The 24137-nt window shown below is 41.0% G+C and overlaps 1 protein-coding gene across 5 annotated transcripts in view; it reads left to right on the plus strand.

The window, feature by feature from the left end:
* Positions 1–1825: 1825 nt before the first annotated feature.
* Positions 1826–24137, plus strand: part of sema6bb (sema domain, transmembrane domain (TM), and cytoplasmic domain, (semaphorin) 6Bb) — a 150518-nt gene continuing 128206 nt past the window's right edge. The window contains exons 1-2 of one of the 5 annotated variants that reach the window (XM_077224154.1): positions 13131–13880; positions 15984–16125. In XM_077224154.1, the coding sequence (XP_077080269.1) occupies positions 16105–16125 (21 nt within the window). In that variant the 5' untranslated portion in view covers positions 13131–13880; positions 15984–16104. Of the gene's footprint in view, positions 1917–13130; positions 13881–15983; positions 16126–23342; positions 23478–24137 lie in introns of those variants that run through there. The other 4 variants (XM_077224157.1, XM_077224155.1, XM_077224156.1 and 1 more) reach the window with 4 other exon arrangements.

Here is a 24137-nt window from a genome sequence, read left to right on the forward strand (position 1 = left end):
CTGACAGAAAAGTCTAAATATGTATGGCCTGTAGGCCAACATGTAGGTTACTCAATCTTTTGATTGAGATATATTGAGATATAGCTACTTAAAAGTATAATTAAGTATTCTAAATATAGGCTACATGGTTTGTAGTTGTAGCCTGGTTTATAGTTTGTAGTTAACAATTTTGATTGAGTAGCCCAGCCTAATAGTTTTTCACATACGTGTCTACTATCTTATAAACGTACATTGTTTGAAAATATGAATTTATAAAAAGAATATAGATATGTTCCTAATTCTGAGTATGTGAATTTTTGTGCAGTCCACTGGTATTGTTGCCTACTTTACTTCAAATACTGCATACTTTACTTTTTCCCCGCCATTCACAGAATTTCTCGGCTATCCATTTTTCACTGTTATAAGGTAGGGGGTGCTATTACGCATCTTCTAGTACAGAATCTCTGGATCACAACACACTGGTGAAGAAGATTTACAAAAAATGTAAAATAACGCGATTATCAAACATCATAGCATTTAAGTTTACAACTCCCTAATGCTACTGAATGAAATGTTGAACCCAGGGTGATTAACGTCTGTGAAGCAGGGGGAGACTTGATCTAACGTTACTCCATCTATGTTTTGATCATCGTTCTGAATCCCATTCGGGCATAGCTAGACTTCGAAAAAAATGCTATTTTCTCAGCTTTTTGTTAAAAAAATGTTCCTTTTATTTGTGAAACTTACCCAAATTCAAGTGTTTATTTTAAAAAATGCATGAAGTTATAATAAAATGTTTTTAAAATGGAAGGTGTAAATTACAGTTAAAGGTAGGCGTATGTTTCAAGAATAAAACAATAACGTTACCTAAATGGGAACATAATAGTATACTTAAAGCGCAAACAATTATATATAAATAGTAAACTATAAGTATGATGTCATTTTCACTTAAAGAAAACTTAACTGCAAAATAAAACTACTAAACTAGTAGTTTACTGAGGATAGGCCTATACTCCAGAGTGTACTTTCATAAACTAAAAAATGTGCTAAAAGTATTTGACTAGTAAACTATCAGTATACCTACTATATGTTTTCTTCTAATATAGTTGCAAACTTAGTTGTAAACAGCTCTGTAGGCTACTCAAAAGGTTTACTGTTGTAGGGAATACTTAAAAGTATAATTGTATAGACCTACACTAAAAAGTGAGTCAATTTAACCCCTAGTATTGAAACCGTACACTTACAAGTATACTTCTAGTACATATTAGTATACTTACTACATAAAGTGTTCTTAAAAATATTCTTGAACTTAACTTAAATAGGCTGCTTGATAAAGCAGACTTGAAGTAAACTTTTTTTGTAAGAGTCACCGCAATCTTGATTTTGAAGTCGAAACTATTTTGTGTTAATCAACATTATGCCATTTTAGCATACTATTACGTCCTGTTTGAATCAATATAAGTCTTAAATCTTTGTGGAACATTCTGAATTCCAGTTTTATCTGTAAATGCACAAAGTTAGCTGTTTGTTTTTGCCAGTGCACGTTTTATTTATTTCAGCCCACTCAAAACCTAGATGACTGGAAGAAAATAAGACATGTAGGCCTATCATTGTTTGCTTCAGGAGACGTTATTGTTTTTTACCATAGCTATGTCATCTGCTGTCTCTTGAGTTTGAATTACAGTGTGCCTGAGGCTTGCTAGGGGGAGATGCAGTGCAGAGTTCAGAACTGACCACTAGGGGGCACAAACTACTTTCGTAATGGACTGAGTCGGACAAACTGGCATATAAGGGCATTTCCATTATCTGTCTGTCAGTGACATAAATAAAGAGCTTCTTCTATATATCAGATCTGACAAATCAATCATGGAAATGCCTTGATTGCAATAATAATGCTGGAAGTAGCTTTCTGAGTAGCTATCATCAGTTAAAAACAGGTAATATTTTTTAGCATATCATCCAAATGCAACACTCAGCACTCTAACAAGACAGTACGTTTGATATTTGATTCAATACGATGTGTGCATTTACTGTTTGTTACTACATGCTGTAATTAGCATCACTGGTAGAATATCTTCCTTCCTCGCCACATCCTCAAAATATGTGTTTGCACTTTAGTAGGCCTACAGTGTTATGTATCCTCACTGTCATCTGAGGTCTACATCTCTCTGCCATTAAAGAAATCTGTGCTGCAGTCTCACTGTGAAGGGGGAAAACATCAGAAATATGTGTTTAGTCCTCACTAAAGTCTGTGTTTGTGTCTGCGTCTACCACACTGCTAAACAAACAAACATAACCCGGTGTGCTCATGAACAGAGAAAGATATGTTCATGGAAACCAACCGAGCTGGAATATTACACGTTGCTTTTGTCACGGTTATTGTTTTGTGTATTTTTCTTGAGTGGTCTTGATCATTTTTTCCTAAGAACAGTTATTACGGCCCTGAGGCCAGCGGTGTCATCTGGTTCTGCTTTGCTCGCATTTAGCTTTGCAGGGTCGATTTATTGTGGTCCAAATTGACCTGGATATTGGGTAATTGAAGATTCGGGGACAGCAGGCGAAATGGTTGCTCTGCCTGAGGATATGAGGTTATTCCTGCACTGTTGCCAATATCGGCGGCCTCTTATGCTGTGTGATCGCACATGATCAATGGTCTGCTTTGGTTGCACGTTTGCATACTGTACATCAAACCACAACCTATTAAAAATATTTTTTCTGTGTAGAATAGCAACGTTAATGCATTGTCGTTCGTTGCCTGCATGGTGTTTATAAGCATTCTCATTTGTATTCCCAGCAAACAGGGAATGTTCTCAGAACTGTGGTTATGGTTCTGGCAAGGTTCATGAATTGAAATGATCTGGTCTTTAAATACGTTGTCAAAACCGTAGCACAGAAACATTATTTATACATTGTTTATGAATGTTTCAGTTGGATGTTCGTCTAACATATTTTAAATATTACTAGCCTACTTGTTTCAGAATGTTAAGAGAACATTTAAGAGTAACGTCCCCATAATGTTTGCAAAATGATAAAATGGAATGTTCCCTTAATGTTCAAATAACCAAGGAAAAAAAAACTAGACGTTTTGAAGGTTGAGAGAACATTCAAAGATAAAAATTGTATAACTTAGTGGGAATGTTAGCAAAACGTTTTTAGAAAATTATTCTTGTTACTTGGGTTCTTTTTCTACTCGAGTCCAGCTTTTGGCTATGATTATTGTCATCTTTAATCAACATTATCTTTGACATCATTAACATTCAGTTTAGTTGCGAATGAAGTGCGTAGAATGCTATAAGTGATTCAGGTTTGAATCTTTATATGGATGAACAGATTATATTCTTTCCAGATTCCAACATCAAGGTCATGAGAGCTGTATTGTAGGCTACAACCCTCGAACTCTCCGCCATCTGGTTCTGGCGTGAGATGTCATCGCTCTATCTTTTTCTCTCATATCTCGTGTCTGGAATCATGTATTTGCCGGCTACATTCGGTATCAGTAACATAGAGGTTAGAGAAACAAATCATGACAAAGATGAAAAATTATACATAAACTTCTGCCCTGAGACCATTTATCATTTAATAACATATTAGTGTGTGACCTTGGCCAGGCAGAAACAGCAATTGGACCGAAACATATTTCACGTGGATTTAATATAGCTTCGAAGACTTAGCCTTGCATCAGCAGTAAAAAATAATTCACCTGCCACATCTGGCCTGTTCAGTGATTTTCTGTGTGTGATATGATTTTTGTCCTTTTTTAATCATTCTGTCTTCTTTCACTCTCACACATCTGCATAAATAATTTAGCTTTTTAAACAGCCAAATTCAGATTCACAGTAAGATAAGGCAAAACACTTGAGATTTGGCACAAGATTGCACCAGATTGCAAACACAAGTTGAACACAAGTAACATGAGTCATGTAACTTAAGAATGTTTATTATAGGCAAGATAAAAAATAATGAGAGGAAATTATTAAAAACAGTCTTGTGTCAAGCACTCAAAAGAGTATATCTACTGAACTAAAGTTAAGATTTAGAAATATTAATTATAATACTTATCATGTATCAAATTTTTTGTGTATAATTGTATTATATATTGTATAATTTTAATTTAATAAATATATTATAATTTTTAAATATCCTTCCAGTAGTGCCCAATTAGCTGCCTATAGACTGCTGATATGAAATGGTCAGTTTATTAATTTAATCGCTTTATGCAGACTCACATCCCTAATCTAAAACATTCATAGATTTAAGATATACAAACGTTAGGCTAACTAAACATCAGATAACTTCACACAAACACTGTGAATCTATCACTCTGACAAAGCCTTGTAATTCATCATCACAGAAAATCTGTCATGATTTTGCTGTTTACATTTCATCGTCGTTCCAAGAATTTCTTTGGAATACTTTCGCTGTGTTTTTTGGAACGAGTCCAGTGTTGCACAAAACTCTGGAATCTCTAAAACGTCCTGTGCAGTTAACAGTCGGGTTCCATTACACAATCACAGGAACTCATCAACCCGTCACTGAGTGGGCAGCAGCAAGCATGCGAGATGGTTAGAAATACACCCCTCTGCTCCCGGGCTGACATTTTTAGAAGCGTTTTACCAAACTCATCTGAACATTTATAGAGAGGTGAAACAAAAACCGTTGTCTCCAGGGCAACACAACGAAAGCTAAACGGTTACAGGAACCCATTGTGTATTTTCAGACATAGTAGGTTACGGCAAGAAAACAGTTTGGCCTATCATTCAGCAGGCTGTTAAAGATAAATAAATGACTCCAGCTTTTGGTATGCTTTTTTCCCTAGAGGTTTTTAATGTCCCTGACACTCACGCAGGCCCTGTTTGTTGCTCTGAGATCATGTCAGGTGTGGGTTGCTGGCGGGTCAGTGGCCGCGGTGTGTTCAGCACTCAGGGTGAGGTGAGATCTCTAATCTTCTCGCTTTAAGACAGCCGTGACCACATCATCACAGCTGCCTTACCAAACAAGGCCTTCAACTGTGGCACACCGACCACTGAGAAACGAGAGATGAGGCTCTTTTGTACTGCTCTACCTTCTCCGACAATTTACACAGACAGCCTGATTGTAGCGTCATGGACGTAAAAGAGTGTTGACGATAATAAAAAGAATGAATCTTTTAAAAACCTAGTTTAAAACATGGGGCAAGTTCCTAAAAATGAACTTTTTGTGGTGTCATACAGTTTTAGCTGCGCTAACATATATTCCGTGTAGGGTGTTATCACTTCTTTCAAAAAGTTTTAATGAGCTATCAATATCACACGAGTAGGAGTGTGATATGGCTCTATATCAGCACGGCTGTGATTAGGCCATAGGCAAATTCACAGAGGACTGGCCGAGATAAAGCTGTTCTCGATGGGTAGCCTACATGAGCAACGGCCGCTGACGACCTGGAGCTCACATCTCTGAAAACGTCTAAACAAATGTTCAAATAGCTACGTTTATTTATAAATCAAATTGGAGGTTTAAACAAATATTCTCGCACAGAAACTCTTAAAACTACATTCTGTGACACAATAACGTACTCGGTTACTAACGTAATCTCGGTTTTCTCTAGAGAGGGAACGAGTACTGCGTAATATCTTACGCTATGGGGAAAACCTATTTTCCACGAGATATTGAAGCCAAAAATTATCCTTTAATTTTGATTAATGTAAAACGCTGTGCGGCAGCGTGCAGACATAGGCAAGACGGCTCGCGCGCCTATTGGCTGCCCTGCGGCAACAGCAGCAAGCCTATCGAGAGAGGCCCTGCGTGACGTGACATCCAATGGGGGTGCTTCGCGCCCTTTTCGTCGCGTCCCTCCAGAATAGGCGTGGCCTTGGCCTATAAATACGCTCGACAGGCTGATACAAACTGGTTTTCATCGCTGAAGCGAACCAGCGCTGTTGTATGCACGGCAAGATACGCAGTACTCGTTCCCTCTCTAGAGAGAACCGAGGTTACGTTAGTAACCAAGTACGTTCTCTTACGAGAGTATCTCTCGTACTGCGTAATATCTTACGCTATGGGGAACACAATGTAAGACGCGTGCGTACTGGGATCCGACACCAAAGTCCCAAGGGCAGTAGCCCGGGGCTCATATAGTGCATAATCACCGTAGACTCACAGAGAATCGGAGAAGAGAGGCTACCAGCATCATTCCCCATGAAATAGCATCCCATAGGAGCTAGTTATGTCAACAGTATATCCCGCAGACAGGGTGAACGCGTTCAGCCTGAACTGGGCAAAAGTACGGGCTATTTAACACCCATGGAGCTGTTCCATCGATCAGTGAGCGATACTCAATCAAAACTCAGCATTCTGCGCCGGCGCAGCGGGACAGATAGTACTGAATTCTAGACCGACAGCAGCTTGGCCTGTAAGGCGGGAACCTCTAGGTTATAGAACCTTATAAATGTAGACGGCGAGGCCCAGCCCGCCGCCATACAGATATCATGCAAGGAAATCCCACTAGACCACGCCCACGAAGAGGCCACGCCTCTCGTGGAGTGCGCTCTGACACCCAAAGGACACTGCAGGCCCTTAGAAGTGTAAGCCAGCGCTATGGCATCGACTATCCATCTGGATAGGCTCTGTTTTGATGCGGCCAGTCCCTTGGAGTGTCCGCCAAACAAAACAAAGAGCTGCTCGGTCAGCCTGAAGACAGACGAGCGGGACACATAAGCTCTCAGCGCCCTGACGGGGCAAAGGAGATTAGCATCCGCCTCCTCATTGTTCACCGGGAGGGCGCACAGGGAAATAACCTGGGCCCTGAACGGTGTGTTGAGGGATTTTGGCACGTACCCGTGCCTTGGTTTGAGTAAGACTTTTGAGTCATTAGGCCCAAACTCCATACAGGACGCGCTTACTGAAAGCGCTTGTAAGTCCCTCACGCGCTTCATTGAAGCAAGAGCCACAAGAAATACCGTTTTGAAAGACAGGTGCTTCATGTCTGACAAATGGATTTGCTCAAATGGGGCACCTTTCAGGGCTTCCAGAACCGTAGAAAGGTCCCACATAGGGACTGAGGGAGGTCTGGAAGGATTCAGCCTCCGAGCTCCCCTGAGGAATCGCACGGCGAGGTCGTTTTTCCCCAGTGCTGGCCAGACGTCAGTTTTGCAAACGCCGTTATGGCCGCCACGTATACTTTGAGCGTGGACGGGGTTCTACCCTTATACAGCAGCTCCTGAAGGAAGGAGAGCACTTCCGTAACCCCGCAGTCTACGGGTGAAAAGCCCTGAGCTTGACACCAGGTAGAGAACACTGACCATTTCGAGGAGTAGAGCAGTCTAGTAGACGGGGCCCTAGCCTGCGTGATCGTGTTTAACACTCCCTCCGGGAGGTTAGCGGGTACCCGTTGATGGCCCACACATGTAGGGACCATAACTCCGGGCGAGGATGCCAAATCGAGCCCTTTGCCTGAGAGAGGAGGTCTCTCCTCACCGGTATCGGCCACCGGGCAGTGCTGGTCAGCTGCATCAGGACTGGGAACCAGGTTTGGTTCGTCCATAGCGGAGCCACGAGCAGCACTGGGCATCCATTTTCCCTGATTCGTTCCAGCACTTGAGGCAGGAGCGAGACGGGGGGAAAAGCATAGAGTGGGCGTCGGGGCCATACGTGGGCCAGCGCATCCCTGCTCTTGGAGAAAAAGTTCGGACAGTGAGCGTTTTCCTGGGACGCGAACAGGTCCACCTGCGCTCTGCCGAATGTCTCCCACAGCAGTTGGATCGCCTGCGGGTGCAGCGACCATTCCCCTGCTGGGACATTGTTTCTGGACAGTCTGTCTGGTCCCAGATTCAGGTGACCAGGCACATGCGCTGCTTTCAGTGAAAGCAGGTTGTGCTGAGCCCAGTCCAGGAGGCGTTTCGTCAGCCTGTAAAGGCTTCGGGACCTGACGCCGCCCTGGTGATTTATGTACGCCACCACTGACATGTTGTCCGACCGGATTAAGACGTGGCGGCCTTTTATCTGGGGACAAAAGCGCCTTAGCGCGTTGTCTACTTCCAGCAGTAGACAACGTGTGTAGAAATGAACACTGGGCTGTGGGCATTTTTATTACACTCATAACACCATTGGCTGTGGCCGGAATACCAGAAAATACATTGCTTATATGATTTTTCTGGGTCGCCGTGGAAACGGCATTTGTGTGCAGGCAAGCGGGCCATGGTACCGGCTTGTTTACTGCAAAATACACTGGAACAGTCACATTTTCTTGGAACTGAACGAGCGAAAAGTATCAGTGCAAGTCTGGCCCCGGCGAGACTAAATTTTATCTGCTGCGAGAGCTGGGATCGAACACACGTCTCCCGTGCAATGGCTGTAGGTTTCGCCACTGAGCCACAGGGGGAAACGACAAAAGCTTAAAATAGCTCGAGCAGATAATAGAGAGTCATCACAGTTTTGTGTGTGTTGGCGTTTGTTTGAAGGCGTGCATGTTATACAACAGGCTCATTGCTGCAATATTGACATTTTCAGCCGCTCAAACTAAGAGGAGCTGAGAAATGTTTGAGAAATGGAGATTGGTGCGGCCTCGGCGGGACTAAAAATACACTCTTTCCTCATTTCGCCGGTGACGCATGCCCACGGGGGGCGGGGTAGCTTTCTTATAACGTAAAGAAAGCTAGCCGCGGTTTTGATGCTGGCCCGTTTCCCTGACGACTCGCGGGCAGAAGGGGGAGATCCACAGAGCTCGCCCAATCCTCACTGTCCAACGCGGGGATATAGCAGCTGGCCTCCTCTACAGATGCAGCTATCTCATCGTCATTAATGGCGGAAGCGGCGGCGCGCGGCGGCCGTTGTCTGTCAGTGAGCGACTCGACTGAAGCTGGTGAAGCTGGCGGGCGAACCGGCGAGCTTTCACGGGCTGGAGAAGGCTCGAGGACCCGCTGAATACGGCGCTTTGCGGCGCGGCACTACAGCGGGCGGGAGTGCAGACTCGGAGAAAAAATGCCAGGCAAGTCCTCAGAGTCACCATGGCAATAGTTCCACAGGAACGAAGCGTCTTCAAAAAGACGCTGCTCTTTTAGATAAAGAGAGAGAGAGAGTGTGAGTCGCGACGGCGAACACACACTCTAGCAGTGAAAAAGGATATTAACGCCGGAAAGCGTAGCAGGTACGGCGGCTGAAGGCGGCGAGGTGAAGGCCAGCGGCTTCAGGCTCGAAGGCTCGTCCCGCAGAAGGCTTACTATCAGACGGCGCGGCGTCTCACTCCGGATCCAGCGATGCAGTAGTGCTTCGCTGAAGAGATGAAAATCAGTTTGTATCAGCCTGTCGAGCGTATTTATAGGCCAAGGCCACGCCTATTCTGGCGGGACGCGACGAAATGGGCGCGAAGCACCCCCATTGGATGTCACGTCACGCAGGGCCTCTCTCGATAGGCTTGCTGCTGTTGCCGCAGGGCAGCCAATAGGCGCGCGAGCCGTCTTGCCTATGTCTGCACGCTGCCGCACAGCGTTTTACATTAATCAAAATTAAAGGATAATTTTTGGCTTCAATATCTCGTGGAAAAGAGGTTTTCCCCATAGCGTAAGATATTACGCAGTACGAGAGATACTCTCGTAAGAGAACTGTAGTATTTGTAAAGTTATAGTAGGTTTGCTCCTCCACCATTGACGCTTACTGTGAGAAATGCTGCCAGTATAGATCTGGCAGAAACAAGCGGAGTGATACAAATTGTGAAATGGATACCGTGTGATTGTAAAATATCGCACGGCTGGAAATAAATATATAAAAAATAATAAATATGAAGCTTATAGGGAATCACTCCACATGCAATTTTTTACAACTTGAATTAATCCTGCTCTGTCATAATAAGGTAAAATTAACTGATATTTTAAGAGACTTATTGACCTTGACGCATAGACATGGTGGTCTGCAGGAGTCCTCTCTATGATATCATTTACTGTTTTATGTTTCCCCCCTGCATGTTTATGCACTTTCATTGGACCACATGACTTTAATTTGGGGCAAACAAAAGTTTTTTCAGATTTTATTAAGCAGTGAAGCAGTTTTGTTATGCCAAACTTCTTCATAAGGTTTTCTTTCAAGAATTTCATTCTTTTAATAATCGTTTTAATGCCTTTTTCTTTCCTATTTCTTCTTTTTCTTCATTATGATATCGCTGTAACCCTATTCTTATGATATAATATCACTATTACCCTGACATTTTCAACTTTATGCCCCCCCCCATTTATTACAGCATTACATTACTTATCATAGAAGAGGTGTATTCAAGCTGTTGTATGTATGAATTGTATTTATTATGTATTTTTGAATAAATTAATAAATAAGACTAAATGAATAATAAAAAATTAGCACAACATTAACCAAGCTACCAAACTGTAGTAGCACTAGATTGTCAGACTGGTCCAAACCAGCTTTGTTTTTTATCAGCACTGGACATCTACCAAGTTCAAATGACCTGTAATTGCATTTGCATTCACAAACGTTGAGTCAAGACTCCATGGAGAGTATGTTTATTGAGACGCAAGTAATAATGGCTGTTGATTCGTTTTGTACATGTGCTTGTGATTATAGCGAGTAAAGAAAGAGGTTCGGATTTGGGTGGTTGACAAAAGTCACCTAGGGCTCAGCTTATTGTTGCGTTTGGCACTTGTTGCATGGATTTCTGCTCATAAACAAATAAGGCTTTGGAGCTTTTAGACAGCTATATGATTGAGAATGTGTAGGCTATTAGGCTGTTTGGTTTCCAGCCAGCACAATGATCTGTATGGTGCTTTACGATATGGAATTATGGAGTGAAATCTTGTTACTGCAAGTACAAAAGCAATGCTACTGTAAAGCCACTGTGTACTTGAAGCAATGGGCCGAAACTGAAGTATCCCATCCCATTAAAACCTAGATATCTCTAATAATGGATATCAACATGGAATAAACTGCTCGGCGATTCGCCGGCTGCTATCGGGACCTGCAATCAAATCACAAGGAAATGGAGACATGATGGTTGGCTTGTGACTGCAAGTAATTCGATTGTGCTTGATCACATGCAATGCAGCCCTAGAGCTAAGATATATGTCATTACCCAGAGATATCACATTGCACCTCATATTGCGGTGTAATGGTGACCTCACTGTTCTTATCGCGCCCAATCACCTATATATACACCTGGCAACCAGCGTTAGCCTGGAGCGGAAGATAGGAACATTATTTTAGCATCACGACTAAGAATGATGACTGTTTCAGAGTTAGCACTGAACTGATTCAGAGTGATCTTTGGTTGCTTCTCTAGCAGGAGTGAAAGCTAAAAAATGTTGCTCTTGAAAGTTCTTTGTCTCTGATAAACTGCCTTGTTTCGTGTTCCCAACACGGGTTTGTGGCCCGGGTTTGAAGCAAATGCACCATTTCAGAGAGGCAGTGTGGGATGAAAGCCTGGAAGAACAAAACTGAGCTTCTCTTTTGTTTATTTATTTGTTGTCAGTTCCCCATCGCTCTCTTGCGAGAGCTTTACTTCAGATCAAATATGGAGAGGCGAACAAAGCGAGATGTTTCCCTCAAAGTTTCTTTGGCCTAATTTGAATTTTTTTTTTTTTTTAAGATCACAATAGGGAGAATCGTACTGGGTAATAATTGTGAACCATTGGGGCTTAGCCAACTCAATTACCCCAATTGCGACAGCGACTAATCAAATTGACTTTGTGTGGAAGGGCCTGAATTGTTACAATGCTGTCTAATTACTCTAAATGAACTTATATTATGATATATACACCACACCTAGATTTTTTTTGTCGATGTATAAACAGAATTAGTTTTTAAGTCACCATGAGGAAATGCTCAGTTCATTGAAAGGGACTTTTTCAGTTGTGTTTATTTCCTGTCTGATAATGTCAGTCTATTAGTCATGCATGTACCTGTCCAAGGCATCTTCAGCTTAACTAATGAAGTCACCAACTGCTGAATGAACACTGCTGTTTGCACTGAGCCGACTCATCTATTGTTGTCTGGAGTCCTCACAATGAGTTGGAAGAGTGTGATCACAGATAGAGGAATGAGGAAAAGAAGGGACAGAAAGAGAGGATTGTTATTATTACCCTCCCTGTCTTCAAAATCTCAACTGTATGCAATTTTTTACATTTTTAAAATCTTTGTTAAGATTTAAATGTATGTAAATCTGCATCTCAATTAACAGAAAAGAATATAGTACTGGAGTGTATTAATTGACACAGTTGTACTCACCTTGATTTAGATATAGCAATTTAGGTAGGCCTATACTTGTTTCAAATTCAGTGAACAGACAATGTAGCTCTTAGGAACTAAAAAGACGGCTCTATAGCTGCTTTGGCTCAGCATTAAAAAAAAGTATGAATGGCCATTCACACCAGGAATGATTACTGCCACTAAGTAACATGAAACCAGATTTCATTCACCCCCATGGACAGCAAATTTACACTGTCTCAATCGTTTCATATCCCCTATAATGCATATGCCATTCACCACATTTAAAATAGTAAATGTGTTAACAAATGACGAATTTGCAGCTTCAGCATCCATTTGGGGGCTGAATGCTGTAGATTCTAGAGAGCATTTGACAGAAAATCTAATGAGAAGCTGAAGTACAGTGTGATGCCATCAAAATCATTGATCCATATTGTCAGAAGTGAGAGACTGTAAGTTTTGAAAGCTTATATCTTCTAAATAGGAATTTTGTAAGACTAACATATTCATACTAAATCCAAAAAACTTCCATTTCGATTTCATGGGGACTTTAAATATGTAGTATAAAATATGCATAACATATTATTTGATTTAAAATATAAGCCTTAAAATCACGACATTATATATATATATATATATATATATATATATATATATATATATATATATTCTCATTTATAATTTATTGGTATTTTTATTTATAATTTCACATTTCTATATTAAGAATTAAAACTTATATTTTAAACTGCCTTTACAGTGAAAAGATTACTTTATTTTAATGCCTATGCTCGCTCTTTCGATCTCCAAATTAAATTAGATTAACTTACTTTGTGTCTATACGAGGACTAATCCACTCACAAGTATCGCTGATGTATTTTCTGACCCCAAATGATTAACAACAAATTAATTCCGCTCCAGTCTGTAGCTCTATTCTGCGTCAGGTTTTGGCATTGACTTGCGTTTCAATAGCTGTGGGTGACAGACTTACAACAGCGCTGAGATAGCAAACGCGTGATCTTTCTCTCACAGACCAAACGCCTTGAGCTACATCCTGGGGATTGCAGGAAATATTACATTTCTCCCGGACAATAAGAGTTTCTTTTAGGCTGGACTCAAATTAGAGGCAGCGGCGCGCGCACCAAACAAATGAACGTGCCTTTTTGTCCACGCGCTCAGGAGCGTACATTCTACTGGCGCAGCATTGAATAAGTATTGTAGCGGTAGGTGATTGATAAGGCAAGTGTTTCCAGCCCAGACAGACGTTTTCATAAGGCACAGCTGGTTGCGCTGGCGTGGACTGTTTTTTTTTTTTGCCATCATTTGTTAGACAGAAGTCAGTCCTGCTTATTCCAAGCGACTTCTTGGATTCTGGAAGGCTGTCCGAAGGGGAATACAGCGGCTGCAGGACAAAGTCGGGAATGCCATTTGTTCACGAGCAGCATAGACGAGCTTTGTCGCGCGGTGTTTTTTACCCGGGGACAGGTGTCGTTGTGTACGTTGGGGTTGGGGGTTAGTTGTTGGGGGTTTGGACACAGTTGTCTTAAGGATGTCAGATCAGGGATCAGATCTGCAAAGAGACAGGTGCGATAGAGAGGAGTAGATTTCACGCGGACCCCTCCTCTCCTCTCATCTCTTCTCCTCTCAGTCATTCTGGATTATAGTCCCGAGTAGGCGACTCATTCACAGAGAACCGGGCTCACCGTTTCCCGCTGCTGTTATCGGTAAGTATTCTGGTTTACCAAATGATACGATTCTGTTCTGGATTATAGGACTAGTTGTTACGAGCCCCCCCCCCATCTCAGTGTGACGATGGGTTTTGTTCTGCACGCGCGCCTGAATTGTGCTGTTTCTACTCAAGTATATAAGTATTTTAATATTATTCATTGTAGATGTGTTGTTATTGTTGTCAAATGAGGGATTCCGCTGATGTAATTAAAGAAACGTACTTTTTATTTTATTTTGACATGATTTAGAGAGTTGTTGGTCATGACTTAATTTTGCCCATGACATTCATTGAAGGCTAGCTGTACGGATGTTGGAACAACAGAATTAAATAATTAACACCGTTCCTTTCTTGAAAATATTTACGTATTGACAGCAATTTCACTTAACTTGCAGCCTTACCATCATTATTACATTTAGTTTGAAGTTATTGGATTATTTTATCAAATGCAGCTCTTACTACATTCATATTGTCTTCATTTTATTTCTCTCGTATGCCTCTATTTACTATTTTATTACTAGGTTTTTGCTCTCATGTCTCCTGCGTTTGTACACTCTTTTACAATTGAGTGCCTTTCTCAAACCTGAGACTTCTTTCTCCAAACTCTTTACTGCTACCTTTACCAACTTGACACAGCAATTAATCTCAAATTCACTTAAATCACCAAAACAAATGAACTCATTCTGCCTTTTTACACCCATGAACATTTACACCCATCAAAACACTTTGAGCAAGAATTTAAGAAACCAGAAGTCTACAAGAACGACAGCTCTTTAATTGTGTTATAGCGTATGTATTACAGTATAAGAGAAAATGTGAAAATGTTATGCTTCAGCATGCCTTACATTTGGCATATCGTAATTCCACCATACAATGTAGCTCTGATACTGTGAAACAAAAACATGTGTCTGCACATATCTGTGCAACACATTCACCTGTAAACAAACAGATTGACACCAATATAACATAACAATGCTAATCAACTGTTGATACACCTAGAAAAATCTCTTGGCATGCCTGATCCATCTCGGTCAGACATGTTTACATGATATTTCAAAGATGGGCACTTTTGAATTGATTATAAAGAAACTGGCATGGCAAAATTGTTGTCAGCTAGGGCATTAATTGTGGTAGTTGTTTTTCTTATCTTTTTTTTAGATATTAAAAGTTCTTCCGAATGGAATTTCTGTACAAATACATTGTAGTTTGCTGTACATTGCTGATTTGAACATGCACGATTTAACAGTTATGGGAATGATACATAAAGTTTTGCAAATAGTTGTCTGTAACTGAGAAAAGAATTTGTGAGTTTTGGAAGATGCTGACCAGTAGTAATCTATATGCACTTGTATGACTGTCTGAAGACTTTTGAAAAGTGAACTATAGGTATTGAGAAATGCACTTTTGACCAAAACCAATTGTGTAAATAAAACTGTGAACAGTAGCTGTTAAATGGAAAGCACGTAAATCTAGTTGTCATTGTTCTTTTCTCATTCACCCTGTTTCTTATGAACTGACATTTAGTGCTGCACTCTTAAAAATAAAGGTTCCAATTACAACCAGAAGGTTTTTACAGGCAGATTTCATGGCAAAACCAATTTAAGTTCCACAAAGAGCTTTTTATAGTTCTTTAGGAAACCTATATGTTCCAGTGCGTTAATAACCCAGACCCTAGTACAGTGATCTGAAGAACACATTAATAGCTCTTTTAGTCAGCCACAGAAAGCTCATACATCTCAATACATTTCTTGATAAATACTTTGAAAGTAATGCAAAGAACCATTGAAGAATTGTAAAGAGGTAAAGAGGGTATGTGTATAGTTGGTGGGTGTTTACTTATTTGTTTTACCGTGCCGTATCACCCAGGTGTTTAAACGTACACCCATTCAGCAGCTGTTCATATTCCACCACACTAAGTGGGTTGCATTGTTTCAGAATAGTATTTTTCATGCTACTTTCTCAACGTGAGGGTGAACTTTCATGAATGACTGTCTCTTCAGCACAGTCCCTCTGCAGCCTTGGTGTGAGGCACTTTTTTTTTTGTCGTAGTGCCCCTGTTTCAAATTCAAATAGCCATTGCGCTCTTTTGTTATCCTTCAAGGTTTGTGGACTGGAAAAAGAGAAAGAAGAGAGTGAAGTCCCTAAGGTTGAGAGCATTTTCAAAGAACCCAGGAGAGAGCAGATGAGAAAGGAGGTGAAAAGAGGATTTGCCAGTGAAGACGATGTCCTTCAGTGAAAGAAAAGTAAGATGTGGATAGGATTGCAGCCTACTTTCTTCAACAAGTGTACTGAACAAGAATTGTTCTTTGACACAAAATCAAAATGTTCTCACTGTCTACATGATTAAAGGTCTCAAGCTCAAAAGCAGTAATTAGAACTGTTCATTTTTTAAATTGTGACTTGGGTTATTATCATCCATCTTCTTTGTTTGGTTTCAGTCCAGCTTAAGCGTTCACATTTTTTCATTTCGACAGTCCCTAAGGCCCATGATTCATGACTGAGGGTGGCATTTGTATGAGCGTTCCACTGACCTCTTCGAACGCACACACAAAACCACTCATTACACACTGAATTATCATTAGCACCACAGCTCACAATTTGTAAAGTGCACAGGAAGTGTACAACTCAGAATAGATCGGTTTCATTGTTAGCTTTTTTTAACTCTATTTGTTGCTCTGTGCTGTTTGTTTTCATTTGCAAGAAATTAAGCTGTCACTTACTCTGTATTTGGTAGACTTGTTTATATTTTCCTTACAGTACATTAGTGTCCACAAAAAATATTTAAATATTATTTTCAGGGTAATTGGATTTTTATTTTATTTTACAATGACAATAAATAATCAGATATTTTAAGAGACCTCTTTACCTTGCCAAATATTTTATGAAAATTTCATGTTAAATGTTTTCTTTTTTCTTTCTGCAAGTTGTTTGGGACCACACAACTCTTTTCTTCTTTTTTTTCTAGGAAGCAATTATTGAATACTTTTAATATTTCTTTGCTTCGTTATGTTTTCACACTGACCTTTTTGGCTTTATGCCCCCCAAAATTGTATCATAAATTCATCAAAAGGAGTTGTTTTCATTCAGAAATTGAAAACATTTTAATCATAAAAGAGGTGTATTCAAGTCCTGTGTGTGAATAGCATTTCTAATGTATTTTTGAATGAATTTATAGGACAAAAAGTTAGTCACTGAGTCATTGAGAACAGAAACATAACTGGGTCATTCTCAACAATGTCAATTCTGCCGCCGCCGTTGTTTTTTGTACTTCTTTAATGCACTTTCCATCTTAACAGACTGTTCAGCGGAGCCGTTCTAATCCCCAACAAACACAGAGCTGTTTTATTACCAGCCTTACTTAAGGTGGAGACGTGCAACTTTCCCAACATGCACCGAGCCTGAGCAAACCTCCTGCTGATTTTACTGGGATGTAATTCGGAGGATATTCTGAAATGTGGAGGAGGGAAATGGAGAGTGTTCCAAGTTTTCTTGAATAGGTGCCCTGTTCAAGTGCGCCCTTTTCCCCCCAACAGCCGCACTTCACCCCTCAGTGCAAGTGTTGAGGGCAGTGTGCCGAGGGAACAGGTGCTGCGGGCACAGGGGGCACACGCGCGGACACACACACATGCACGCTTACAGTTGCCCTTGGGGTTTTGCGTCACCTGCGGCTGCTTAACACCCCCCCCCCCCCATCCCCCCCCGCATGGACCCTTTTCGAGGGGATCCATGACCGGAGGGGCGCCATTCACTGGCACTCCCCAATAGAGGGCCCCCTAACTCCCTCCCTGTCATTTCTGTACATTTTATTGGTCTTTTACTGTCATCCGGTTTCCTTCCCTTTTCTTTTTTTCCTTTTGTCAGCCTTCGATTTCTCCATATCTCAAACCGTCCCTCCCTTTTTGGCACAGCGCTCGCTCTTTCTTTCTCTCCCTACGTCTCTCTGTCTCTCCCTCACTCTTGTCTTGATGTCAGACCCTTCCAGACAGAGTGCTTTCTCTCAGTGTGCTGTCAGGCTAAAGGACATTGCCCACTGGGACTCTGAAAGGAACAAATTGACCGGAACAATGTTCTCACTTAGCATGTTGAGCTTGCTGAAAGAGAAGGTGAGAAGCATGCTGGGGCCCGCAAGTTGAGATGCCCACCCGGTCTTTCACCGGCCTGGTCCCGCAATTCTCTGTTTACCCATCATGCATTTTATGTCTGTTAAAGGTTAGTATAGGAGCTGTAGTGAGGGAGCAGTAAACGCATTAACCAGTGACCTCAAAAACCTCATTTCCCATGATCCTCCTGCCCCTGGAGGGTTAACCCCTCTCCTGACCTGCCATAAAGGTGGTGCTGGAGGTCACGGCTCCACCCATTAAAATGTAATAGAGCTTCTCTTCCATTCCCTCTCCGTGAAGACCCTTTCTCCTTGCAGTTTAATCCCACATCAATCTATCTTTCATCTTTTTCTTTTCAACTGATCTGCCACATATTTCACATCAACCAGAATAAGTGAATTCATAATTTACCCCCCGAAAAAGATCATAATTAGGGGAGTGTGGGCATTGTTTCTTGGTCCAGTGGTACTTGATAGGGTGTTTTTCTATTCCTCTTTAATTTCTTTTCATTTTCTATTGTTTCTTTTCTTTTCTGCCCTCCCTTACTTTTCATTATCTCCTTTCTCTATCCTTTGTTTTTTGATATCCTTTTTCACACCCTTCCATCACTTTTCCCTTTCTTTTTCTCCCTATTTCCCTTCCTTTCCTTTTGCTTTCTGGCCTTTTTAAATGTCTTTTACTTCTACTTCCCTTTGCTTTCCTTGTCTCATTTTTACCTTTTCTTTTGCTTTGTTTCATTCTACTTTTATCTATTTTTCCTTACACCTATACTCTTCTTTTGTTTTCAATCCAATCCTTTTTACTTTTCCATTAGTTCTACTTTTAATTTTCCTATCATTTTGATTTCCTTCTTTTTCATGTAATTTTGTTTCTTTTGCTTTCTCTTTTCATTCTCCTTACCTTTTTGTTCCACCCCTCCCTTTCATCCAAGGTGATAAAGTCTTTACTGCCATTGCATAAGCTACATAAATACCACCTCAATGCGTAAACAGCAGGCAGGATATCAGAGAAAGAAAGAGTTTTGTGCGCGGAGGGCTGTGTATGACTCTTTCAGAACACAGAGAGGGCTGTGAAAGAAGATGCTGAATGAGATTCCAGGCCTTCGGCTGAGAGAACGAGGTGATGAGAAAAGATGGTGGGCGAGATTGTTAGCCTGCATGGGCGTGAATAAACAGAACATGTGTGTGTGTGTGAGAGAGAGACCGAAAGAGACAGACAGCGGATGTGTGAGAGTAAGAAAGAGAGAAATAGAAAAAAATAGATTGAATGTGTGCGAATGTTTCACTGCGAATGTTTTCTCGGAGGCCCAGTCACATCTTTCTCACGCAGTGGCAGCAGGAAGATTTGTTAACAGGGAGATGCTAACAATGAGGACCTGGAAAAAACTATGCCAGTCACAGTAGAAAGACAGGATGCTACTCTCAGCCACATACTCGTAGGATCTGTTCACAACTTAACGTCCATCTCAAGTGATCCGATCACAAGTGGTCAAATGAGACATCACTGTCATGTCATGTCTATTGCTGGATAAAAACCATTGCTTTCAAATTCAAAATATAGGCTATTAGTCTGAATTTCAGATAATGCTTTGTGTGATCTGTGTTGCTGAATGTTGATGTCAAGCCAACCGGAGAAGTTTTGTGAATCCATATGATCAGGGTCTCCGTAACGGGGAAAGATTAGGAGACCCCCTCTCAGTTTTCCAACAAACCCAAGTTTTTGTTCAATGATTGACTGACTGTCAAATTGACAGGTGAATTGAAGGTTTGTTTGACAAAACCTTCAGTATTGTCGATGTTTTTGACTATTCTCTGAATGATAATACCAGGTGTCACATTAAACAGTTTTACGCACACTACATCTGTTTTTTTCTCTTCGTCTCACCTCAGGCTGCATCTGTCTATCACTTTTGCTTTCCCCTACACACATACACACACCGCAACACTAAAAATTCTCACATTGTTGCTTGCTGTTTTTGGCTGGTGCTGCTCTGCAGCTGGTGTGAGAACACAGTCTCTCAGGTAGACAGGAAGTGTGTGTGTTGTTTATGAGGAGGATGAAGCCATCGATGACTCACTGAGCCTCTGAGGACACATTCCTGCTTTTTGGTAGTTAAAAACACCTGAGGATGTTCGTTTTACAACACAGAGATGCTTTTTACCTAGAACACAATTTTGTCTTTCCTCTCTACTGGAAAGGGTTGTTTGCACAGTGCAGCACCACTGTTAAATGTTTAACCATCTCTTTGTTTATGGACTTTCCTTTTCCTCTAATTTTCTCGTTTCTGTCTCTGTCCGAGCGGCTCGTTCTCAGCCTCAAGGTAATTAACATTAACAGCGAACTGCATTCTGTGACCCGCAGGATGCAATCATGCATAAGCGAGGGAGAGAGACTGAACAAAGTAGCCCTGAAATGAATGTGGGGCTCAAGATGGGAAAGAGGGAGAGGGCAAAGGACATAGGGCAGAAGGAGAGATGCCAGGCAGTGAGGTAATCCTGAGAGCGGATGAGAAAAATGAGCAAGAGATTGGGCTCCGGAGAGGGAATGTGGGTATTTAACGGATGGGGCAGGATGCTGGCGGCTTAAAAACATTTAAATCAAGAACTCAATGGAACCAATTAATGTATAGAAAACCTCTGAGTTCCTGCACATATCTGCTCACAGAGCCAAACAGAACTCTGGTGACTACCTCTCTCTCTTTCTTTGGGTAAATCTCATGAAAACATGTCCCAGTCATATTTTACCCCAAAATAACAGTAAGAAAACAAGACATTTATTTTTTCCTAAGGACAATTAGGCATATTTGTATGCCATCATCACACTTTGACATTATTTTCATGACATTTAAGTACATTTTCCCTCTAAATTCTCATTACTCGCAATGATTATTCTCATTAGATTGTTATTATTGAGATACTGTAGTTTATATACTGTATGTATATACCCATCAAATAATATATAATTTATTTCACATTACAATAAGTTTTATTTGATTTATTTATTTTTGTATTATGGTATATACCTGTAATGCAATGTCTTTTGTAGATTAATCCCTTTCTGTCTCTCTCTGACTCTCAACATCTTTATTGGCACAACTATACAGTACAATGTAGAGATGTACTGTAACTGCATACATTACAATTTACCAGCAAATCATAGATTCATAGTGATTGGAGCTTATAGAGGATGAAAAAGACCTCTTAATAATGAACCAGAGATGAAAAGATATCACTCTTGTGCAGAGAACATTTTGAGAGAGAGAGAGAGTGAGAGAGAGTGTGTGTGTGTGGTGGAGGCCATCTGGAGGCAACAGGTCTAGTGTCAGCGGGCAGTTGCTGTAACAGTCTGGTGCTCCCTTGGGATGATGTCAGACACACACACACACACACACACACACACACACACACCATACGAATCAATCTGGCGTTCAGCGGAAACGCCCAGACAAAAAGCCAAAATTCTTTGATGTTGAGCGTCCTGGCTTATTAAGAGCACTTCTCTATGTGGGAAAAACACAGCAATTTTGGGCTTGCGCACGTAAACAGAAGAGAGGGAAAATGGAAAGAGAGAGCTCTTATCCGTTTGATTAGGGATTACAATTCTTGTTTCACATGACAATTTGCTAATGTATTTCGAATCAATTGCAGCACATTCACAATGATGGATTTTGCTCTAGTGAAGAGGAATTATGCTAATCAGATGCTGTAGCCCTCTGTATGTGTGCACGTGTTTGTATGTGTATGTGGTGGCATATTTGTATTTTTATGTAAATGTTTTTAACCCCGGTGTGCTCATGAGGACCTGAATGGATTTGTGTTGGAATAGTTTAGTGAGACAGGAGACTGACTGCTCACCCTGCTGTCAGGCTTCTGTGTTTCCTCTCCTCTCAAATCCCCCATGTGAATATTCATACCTCCATTCAAGCCTTTTAATAACTTGTTTTTGTGGTCAGCAAGCATCAGAGGCTGCTGGCATTTCTGTCAGACCGAATAGAAAAAGAGAAAGAGAAAGAGTGACAGACTTCTGAGTTGAACAGTGAAGCTTAGCTCAGCCATTAGCATAGCTTACTCCTGCCACAGCATTCTAGGAAATGTTTCCATTGTTTTGTCGTTTTTCTTTTACAGAGCACAAGGTCACATTGCAAAACAAACTTTTTCTTCATGTTTTTTTTGTGTTATCCAGTAAACATTCTTAAAGAGATAGTTCATCAAAAAATATGTTTCTGTTATTTTTTTAATTCATTTTTAATTAATGTCGTTACAAACCTGCATAACTAACGTTATATAAATAAATTAACTAATGTGTGCTGAACACAAAAATATATTTTGTAAAATGTTGGTAACCAAACAGTTTTGTTACCATTGACTTCCAAAGGATGGACAAAGACACTGATGATTTTCCAGTGAAGATGCATTTTTCTGAAAGCAAGTCTTAATTTGGCATGCAGTTTTCGAGTACCTAATATTTATATATTACTACAAAACTTGAACACAATGATTTGGATTTTACTAGATTATCAAGTAACTTAAATTTAATTATATTTAATCACTGAATCAGTCAGTGGTTTGAGAAGCCAATTTGTCCAATTTGTGAAAATCTATTATTTTGATTCAGTTTAAAACAACTGTTCTACTGTTTCAGTTTACAAATCAAACTGAGTTTAACTCATTGGAGGTTAATAATAGTTTCAAGTTATATGGATTTCTTTTATGGTGTTGATTGTCATGTTTTTATACTGACACAATAAATACAACATCATACAGGTTTTGAATGACAGGAGGGTGAGTAAATGATGACAGAATTGTCATTTTTGGCTCAACTTTTCCTTTTTCCAAAGCTTTTTGTTTGTGTGATCTATAAATACTTGTTGCTCATATTTCAGTCTGTTATCTTAAAGAGCAGAATTAGTCCCTCCGCCCCCTTCTCAGCACACACAGACCTTTGGCATAAGAGAGCCTTGTATCCCGGGCAAGCAGCCTGGCGATCATGTGACACACTCTTCCTCTTTGTGCTGCAGGGACATCTCTCACACACACACACACACACACACGCACACGCACACGCACACACGCACACAATCACAGAATGCTTGTTTATGCTTTGCTCACAGCCTAACCTTTAAACAATTATCTACTTGCTCAGTATAAATAGCATAGCATGTCACCCTGCTTTATTTCAGCCTACCCAGCATCGCCGCCGCCGCTGTCGTCAAGGAAACTTGATACCGTCAGTGTAAACTCTAGAAGTGATCAGGCAGAGACCATCGTCTCTGAGAACTCTCCGGTCTGCCCTCCTGCCCCTTGTCTGTCATGACCTCGGGATCTGCAATGGGTTGCATGAAGCATAACACTGTGTTGCATCGGGTCGCCACATTAGTGGTGGTCGAAATGCGGCTCCTCTCTGCGCCGAGGGAGCCGCAACGGCTGGTGTGGAAATACTGAGCAAATTGGCTGGGATATTTAAACCTCTCCAGATCACGCTAGAAATATGTTGTGGTAAACAATCTCAAGTATTTTTTTATGCTTGGTTTATTGATGAATCTCAGTATGAGGGAGTTTAATTGCATACCCGCAGGCTCGACTGCACAATCTCTCTGACATGTGAGAGCGCTGGCTCTGCCAAATGTTAAAGATGGCACTCAGGGTTTTAAGGCCATTGCTTTTCTTTCTCTCACGTAGGCAATTTCACCTGCCTTGTTTCTAATGACTGTCGTCAGTACCATAAGTGGTGACAACAGAGTTCCTTTGAAGGAGCGCAGCAGAAGAGCAGCCTGATGTTCAAGCTAGTTATGGGCGAACAGCTTGGGGCTCCTTGGGTCAGATTTCTCCTCTCTTTTATGAGATAAGACTCTCCGGACAGCTGGGTCAGTTGTTAGTTTTCACAACTGCACCCTCGTTCTTTCTCTCATGTCCCCTCTTAGCGTTTCACACGGGTCCAATGAAGGTAAACAGTCTCTACGCTGTGATGTTTAGCTCTATAAAGAAACAGACTGTAAGCTAAACATAACAAATGCTTGAAAGTCAGATTTGTCAGCGGACGTCAAACATGCGACACACAGGCATAATAAACCCCTGCTACTGAACTCAAAAAGCACACATACAATAGATGAAAGAGTAATTACCATGTGGCGTCAATGAAAAACATCAGAATTCCCA

This window comes from Siphateles boraxobius, unplaced genomic scaffold (genome assembly GCF_051911475.1).
Source record: "Siphateles boraxobius isolate OS27281-9 unplaced genomic scaffold, OSU_SipBor_1 9, whole genome shotgun sequence".
Classification (NCBI taxonomy): Eukaryota; Metazoa; Chordata; class Actinopteri; order Cypriniformes; family Leuciscidae; genus Siphateles; species Siphateles boraxobius.